Source organism: Echinops telfairi, unplaced genomic scaffold (genome assembly GCF_000313985.2).
Source record: "Echinops telfairi isolate 266 unplaced genomic scaffold, ASM31398v2 ScPeMD7_7424;HRSCAF=8462, whole genome shotgun sequence".
NCBI lineage: Eukaryota > Metazoa > Chordata > Mammalia > Afrosoricida > Tenrecidae > Echinops > Echinops telfairi.
Genome location: NW_022111324.1, coordinates 28796234 through 28804438, shown reverse-complemented (window position 1 = coordinate 28804438; position 8205 = coordinate 28796234). Strand labels below are relative to the sequence as shown.

The window sequence follows — 8205 nt, the reverse complement described above, 5'->3', positions numbered from 1 at the left end:
GAGTAAGCACAGGGACAAGGAAGCACAGATAGTGGCCGACAGGTGTCACGCCACAAGCACATTGCCAAGCAACGGCGGAACAGCAGCTCAAAAGCAACTACTTCCTTTTCTCGGAGCCAGCAGAGAGAGGTAGCTTTCCCCTAGAGTTGGTGCCCTGAGCTCAAACTTACAGCTTCCTAACTGTGAGACAATAAACTACTGTGACAGCCATTTACTCGTGGTCGTTCTGTCTCAGCGGCTCTAAGAAGCTGAGGCATGGTCACAGTGAGACAAATTCATTTGGGGTGCTAGATCACGAAATGTTCAGGCAGGTGACAAAACTGCCATGTAGTGGAAAGAGCAGCTGACTGAGAGTCAGGGGAGAGAGAAGAAGGGCTACCATTTCTCCCACGAACTTTGTTGGCTTTAAGGAAGTACTATACAATATTTTAGCTCTAGTATCCTGACCCAAACATTGTAGATGATCTGGCTCCCTTTCTGAAGAGCTGCCGTGACCAGTAGAAGATGGTGTGTGTGATATGCACCGCGGGTGGCACAAATGGTTAAACCCTTGACCACCAGCCAAAGGTTGGTGGCATTCACCCATCAAGATGCACCTCAGGAGACAGATCTGGTTCTGAAGGTCACAATCTTGAGAAGTCTGTGGAACAGTCAACTCCGCACACATGGAGTTGGCGTGAGTGGGAACCAAATCAACAATGAATAGCAACATATTTATAAGAGGAATCTCTTGGCGGTGTGAATGGTTAAGTGCTCAGCTGCAGATCAGAACATAGGCAGTTTGAACCTACCCAGAGGCTTCTCAGGAAGAAGACCTGTTGATCTACTTCTGAAAGATCATAGTCCTCGAAAAACCCAATGCCACTCAGTGAAGTCCATGGGATTGCCGTGAGCTAAGCCAATCAAATCAATGACAACTGGTCATACAGATAAGCAAATAAATGTGAAGTGTGCAAAAAGTTACTAAAAAGAATGTGAAAATTTTATTTAGATTGGTTTCATCATTACATTGGTGCTTTCTTTGGAGAGAATAATTTTATTAAACAGTCCATCAGGATATTGTATAGAAAATACACACTAAGGTAATATATATACATTTCATAAAAATAGAATACATCTTGGCAATTGCTTCCAGAGTTTGTTACCACCATGTACAGTGTATTGACGTTTAACCTTTATGCTAATTTGAATGTGTGAGATTTTTCCAAGAAAAAAAAAACTGTCTCATTGATACTTCAAATTCTTCTCAATTGACAAAAAAAAAAAAAAAAAAAATCATTACAAAGTTGGAATGTAAAAGTTTTGGAGCTAAATAAATGAATGGTAGTTTATACCAGAATGCTGGCGGTAAGATGTGTGCTATGAATCTTGTCTTTAGACCAAATTGTATTTTCTCTACTGTAAATGATTGGGCTGCTTTCACGAAACCATTGGCAACAGTATCTTTCTTATGAACCCGCAATCAGGGGCCAAAACAATCCTTTTAGTGGCTGAACCACGAGCGGTGTTTCATATTGCCCTTAACTTGAAAATAGGTGTGTAAATCTGATTACAAAGTATTAATATCGCAAGAAGAAGCCACTTTCTAAGCTATTTAATAAGCTTTGGTTAGAACACATAACAACCAGTTTCATTAATCTCGAAAGGGTGAAAAAACCCACTTAATCTCTGACGTTGTTGGTTTGGTTAAGGAGAATCCACTCGGGCTGCTTTGTTGCCATGAAGTATTGCTGATGTCTCTTCTTGGATGCTCAGGACCATCTTTGGAAAGGAACTGCTCCAGTGTAATAAATAAAGAAAATAAGAAGGGAATGTTCTAGACCTTATTGCAGGACAGGACCACGGTGGGATAATGAAAACACCTCAGCAGTACCGAGGAGGGCCCACAGAGCAGAGCACAGCACCAGTTCCAAGTGGCCAAGATCGCAGCTGCTCGGGAGACAATAATCGGGAAGGGGACTTGAGGCCCAGGATTCATGCAGTTTAAACGTACAGATTAGGGCTTGCGAGCTTCTTAGTATGGATAGGCAGACACAGCTATATAGACAACGAATGTGGTCTGATACTCAATGGTCCCGTTTGCACTGTAGGATAAGGCTCGAACCCTCATGCGGTAGGTCTCGGGTTCTCGAAGTGGCCGTGTTGTATACACCACTCCTTTCAGGTTTTCATCCCTTAAGGCAAAGGGAACGGTCTGTTCCTCATTTGCCATGAGGAACGTTGTCCTGGGATGCATCACTCCATCCTGCGTGTAAGCAACCAGCCGGATTAAATCTTGATTGGCAGCGATTCCAAAGGGGAGGGAGACCAGCTTGTATTCCAAGGCGTATGGGCTCAGGGCACATTCCAGGTCATTGGGTGGACAGTTCTTGACGCAGAGCCTAAGGACACCAAACACATGAAAACGCAGAGTGAGCTGGCTTGAAAAGAACGCGAGACTGGATGCAGGTGCTCATGATCTATGACAAGTTTTAAGCATGAAACACAGGAGACAGCCTGACGCGAGAGCAGGGAGCTTCACCCCAGTTCTAACTCTCTAATGCAAGCCAGATGCCAGATGGCTGTGCACGGATGCTGGGCTAGAATCAAGTATCTATTGCCCGGCTCCTTTAGAATAAGAGTCTTGGAACCACAAGAGTAAGTATAGATACCACAAGAGGGTCTTTAAACTGGAATATCAGTGCTGAAAAGCATTTGCACATATACATAAATAAGGGTGTCTTAAAGAGAAGAATATTCTTTTTCTTAATTTAAAAAAATCACATTTTTCCCTGAAGGTTTTTTGTAAGTTGAACTAGGATAGGCTATAATGTTTGTTTTACTTTTTGGAATATAAAATAAGAATTCAGTTAAGATTTTGGGGGAAAACATGTCCCCTTGTGTTTGCCATCACTTTAGATTTAAAATACTGTCTTTTCTTTTGTTAGAACCCATATTGACTCATTGTGAATCATTATGACTGTAAAATTGCCTGCCAGACATCACTGGGAATGAAGAAAAAAAAATTGCACTAGAACCATTTGCTGAAGATATGAGCTCTTCATAGTATTTCTTTGAAGTTGCATAAGTCTATATTTCAATATGTCTTTCCCTCTTTTGAATCCCCTCAAATCCATAGCGAATGGGTTGTTGGTGGATGGTGGGCAGACTGGAATAAGCCCATGGCAAATTAGCTTGCTAGGTACCCCCCGAGGAAAACAAAGTATAAGCTCTAAGTAGCACTTGGTTTGAGACCCACCCTCCTGTTAGGGCCTGTCCAAGAGGAACCCCATCACTTGTTCTCAAGCACTCCTTTAACTTGAGACCTAGCCAACGTGCAGCATCGTTTTGTAAGGGAGGGAGGAGACGAAGGAGCAGTTTCTTCAGATCCCAGAGAAGACAGCATTCCAGACAGCAGGAAATGTAAGCAAGATGGCATGTGCCTGGGCAGACTGCTGACTCATCCTTGCTCGGCTCCATTCTCGGGTGGCGAGGTGAGTCATCACCGGCTCAGAAAAGGTGCTGCCTGAAGGGATCCAAGTGATGAAAACCCAAAAGTCCAGAAGCAACACAAATGGAGACTGGAAAATGAAAGCCAGGCTCTGTCACCCCACAAAGCTAGCTGCAGAGGCAGACAATGGGTGGAGGATGACATTCTGGGTAGACTGCCTGAGGAGACCCTGGCAGCCAAAAGTGAGGGCTTAGTTTGTGGTGCTTGCTGACGGATGGACTCATGTCTTGAAGGGCCACACTGTGACTGCATTTCATCCTGGGGCTATTGACTTCCTGTGAGGTCAATATGACTCCCAACAGGGTTTTCCAAGCAAAGAGACAGAGGAAGAAGGATTTTCAAAAGCATGTCTGGATGCCAAGACATGACGTACCCTGAAAGAGGGTCCCGTTGGTAGTTGGGTGGGCAGGGTGTATCGATGCACTGGTAGCTTCCTCTCGTATTGAAGCACATTCGATTTGGGCCACAGTGCACATTCTGCTCCAGACATTCGTCAACATCTAGCAACAGCACAAGAAACACGCAGCATTAGCAACACGTTCAGAGGTTTTCTGCATGTTAGACTAACATGCATTCGGTCTGCTCTCAACGATCTACAAAGGAACTCCGCGCTGGACCTGAGCTTTCCCACCTCTCAAGTAGAGTGATAATTATCCCCAACGCACTTTTCTGCAGATTGCAACCCATGTGAAAGAATGTGGAAAAATACCAGCTCTAAATGTAGAGGGCAAGCTACTACGAGTTTTCTTATATTTGGGACAAAGCGTGCAAGTCGGGCTTGTAAAGCAAACAGTACTCCAAATGTACTAAAAACAAGCTGAAAAATTAAAGGGCACTTGTGAATTCTCTTTACAATGTGAATAATTTCTCCCTAGAGTTTTGTTTTATAAGTTCAAATTGTTGAGTAGGGGGGACTGTTCAGAGAGACTATGAATAGGGTAGTGGAAATTAAATGAACTGAGTTATGAATTCAGGGGAGACTGTACAGGCCAGTCAGATCTTGTTAAGAGTGGGGGTGGGGGGTGGGGAGACAAAACAAACCAAATGTTAAAGCAGGACCCAGTGAATGAGCCTCGAACCACATCCAAGTTTGGAAAACGAACAAGGGGTGCAACTGAAACTGAATTGCAAAAGGTTCTTTCTGTTACTATGGTGATTAGATGCTCTTTTTAAGATAGTAGCAATATTATGGGGAAAAGTAAGCAAATAAAACAGTGTTTGCTTGTTTCTACACTATAACAAATAGAACAATTCCTAAACTACAAAAATTAAGAAACAACAAGATGTAATTAAAGGAATTTTCTGAAAACCATGTTTTTGAGCAGTAATCCTTAATCTGGGTGACATTTGAGCACAAGAGTATCAATGGACCCTTGAATTGGCATAGAAAATGGTTTGACATGAATGGTGGGTAGCTTTTACCAACGGGGGTCAGAGAGCTCCACACATTTTCAGGGATTCTGGCCATCCAAGTTTAAGAGTCACATTTTAGAGCAATTGTTTTCATAATGCATTGCTGATGGGGAATGGTGGTTTCCGGGTTCTATGAGGGCAAACAGTTCAGGGACTCGGTTCCCTATTTTCCTTTTGTAACTTCTTGCTAAACAGCAGTCTGCTGCCGGTAGTTCTCCCACTCCTGCCTCCTTGTCTCCGCTTTATGCACATCTTTGTTTTACGTAGGACTGGTTTCCACTCGCCCTGTGCTCTTCATGATTCCCACATGTAGGGAACTTCAATGAAAGATGAAAACGTTGGATTATATATGGAGAGTAACAGGCCTTATTTCATGACGGTTAAAAAAAGCAATAGTCTTAGTTCTCTGTTTTGCACTATATTTTCAAAACTTTTGGAATGAGTTAAATTCATTGTGAGCATTTTTAGAGATTGATTTTTAAAAAGTTAGGAAGTAACTACAAGTTTCACAAAATAATTTTTTGGGTTTAATAACATTTCAAAGCCAATTTGTTGCACATAACCACTTATAACATGCCTTCTTTAGTATTTGACTAAGCACAGATGCTAATGCATAGGAGGGAAAACACTGCAATTCAGTGGAGCCAAATAAATTCTCTGTTGATTTGAGCACTCAGGGTCAAATGTACATTTATCATGGAATTGTCTCCAAGACCAATGGGCACATGTAATGCTTTCATCTCGCAATCGTAGGTGACTTTGCAGCTATCGAATGGTATTTACCCTGGATTAGGGTTGCGGAGTTCTACTGTGAATTTAGAATTTGCTATATATAAAAAAGAAAATTCTGAAAAAAACTCTAACAGAAGATATGTGTGTTAGTCATGGACAATAGATGTTACATCTTACTTCTAAGTTAAATGCATTTTTGTGTTCAAAAATGAACAGATTGGGTTCCAAATATATTCTGTTTTCTATGGCAAACATGGACATGGTAATTATTTACTTAATCTGCACAAAATGAAAAGATAATTGAACTAGACTATGATGGAGTCACTTTTTAATAATATTTTATATCTGTTACTGACATAATGTGCTTTCTCTGACTAGTTTTTATAAAAGGACTAGTTCTCACATAGGAATAAAACACATTTGTATTTTAGTTCAGTCTTTTTTGTTGTCTCTGTGAGCCCATTGGCGTTAGGGTTTTATTTGCCTAGAGGTGCTTTATGTCCTTGACAGCATGAGCTGGATTCCCAGTGATTTGGAAAGCCCTCCAGGAAAATGTACAAGGAAATCAACTAGATTTTCTTCTTCCTATTATTAAAAAAGATTTAAATGTATATATCCTTTCTCATCCACGCTATCAGTAATGGTTGTCCGGAGACCAGAATGTGGGCACACATGAGATGTATACCAAGAACAGCTACTTTACCTAGATTTTCCTCAAGTAAATATGGATCTCTGACAAAATGTAAAAATACAATACGTAAAGTGTCTGGCTTGGATCCATGATCATGTTCAATTCCCAGAGAACCGCTTCCTTAAATATCTAGACTTGTGGGCCGAGGCTCTTCTTTGTCCTCTGCTTCCTGCTAGCCCCTCAGAGTTTACATATTATAGGCTCCCTCTGCTTGCTCTCATTATCCCTCACTGGTCTTAGTCGAAAGAAGTCAGGAGGGAGAATGGAGAAATCACGTCTCTGTTAATTGACAACGTGGTGATATCTGTTTTTTATTAAATATAGTGTAAGAAGTTATTATGTTTGAAATTATAGTATAGGCATTCTATAACAAATATTAGTGCTATAAGGAAAGAATCACAGAAAATCTGAAAACCTTTTATAGTAATAGTTTTAGAACATATGAATTCACTTAACCAGTGCTTCCGGATACCGAGTTTTAAAATAATTTAGGATAAACATCTTGAAGTACCTGTTTTATAGAAATTATATAATAATTTAGACTCTGGAAATAAGACACTCATTTCAAATTCAATGCCAATGTAGGGCATTTACATTTGGATTTAGATTTATGTGCATATACATGGTACAAACCCAGAACACCAAATTCACTGCCATTAAGTCAGTGTCGGCTCACAGTGACCCCGTAGGACAGGGAAGAGCTGCCCCCTGTGAGTTTCCGAAACTGTAACCTTATGGGAGTAGAAAATCCCATCTTTCTCTTGAGGGTGCACATGGTTTCGAATTGAGCACTTCTTAGATTGCAGTCCAACACATAACCACTAACTATGCCACCAGGGCGTATGAGAATCTTTACTTACACTTAGTCTACGTACTTAAACTCAGAATACGGGGCTTTCAGCTTTTCTTTCAAACTCCAGGACTGCCATTTTTGACGAGAACCTTTTCCCTTATTTGTCTGATTCGTTAAAAATTTCCCTTTATTAATGATAACATTTCTAGCACCAATGTATGAAGTTTTTGAAAAGTCTTATGTGACTGAAAGACAGTATTTTGTTCCTCATAAATGCCTCAAACACTTTCTAAAGCTATAAAAAGACTCCGAGTTATTCTTTTAGAGTAAGGCTTCTTTAGAGGGCATAATTGTTTTCTTTCATGTCGATTTAAAACCACAAAAATATGTAACCCATTTAAATCACAAACATTTCAAATGACACCTGTTTCTGATTTGTTCATGTTATTTTCCACTCTGTGAAGCACAACTGAAAACTGAAGAATGTTTTGAAGTGAATGAGTGGCAAGGGCAATTTAAAAATAAGCCGGAATTGAAATCCTCTAACAACCATCTGGTCCAATTCAACTCTTTTAAATCTGACTGGGAGATTTTGAAGGTAGGTTTGAGTTACTCTAAATGCCCTCATCTCTACCTTGCTTCCTTTCGGTCTGCCTGAATGGTAGCATAGAGTTAGTGTTGGGTACCGAGACTTCTTCAGCAGGACACCTGGATTGCAGAATTAAGGAAAGTTATCCAAGAAGGTCAAGGTCAAGGCTCTTATCTCACTCTGCTGCCAGAGTTCTAGAACTTTGGTGCACACAGCATCTTAGAAGACCCAAGGGGCTAATCTATACAAATGACACCTGGCGCTGGTTCTGACCTGAGCTTGATGGTTGGACATTGAGGCGCATGTAACACTGAGAATTTGCTTAACTATCTGTAGAAAGGGCACAAATTATTGCTCTAGACATACCTGTACTTCTGATTAAAACAAAAAACATTAACATTTGAAAATATAAGATATAATCTCCCTTCCTTCCTTCCTCCTCCCCTCCCTCCTTCCTTCCTTCCCTCCCTCCCTTCCTCCCTCCTTCCCTCCCTCCT

At 40.9% G+C, this 8205-nt stretch overlaps 1 protein-coding gene across 1 annotated transcript in view; it reads right to left on the bottom strand.

The window, feature by feature from the left end:
- Positions 1–960: 960 nt before the first annotated feature.
- Positions 961–8205, bottom strand: part of HMCN1 (hemicentin 1) — a 562350-nt gene continuing 555105 nt past the window's right edge. The window contains exons 106-107 of the mRNA XM_004706670.2: positions 3864–3990; positions 961–2381 (exon numbers count right to left, since the gene is read on the bottom strand). Of these exons, the coding sequence (XP_004706727.1) occupies positions 2015–2381; positions 3864–3990 (494 nt within the window). The 3' untranslated portion in view covers positions 961–2014. The remainder of the gene's footprint in view (positions 2382–3863; positions 3991–8205) is intronic.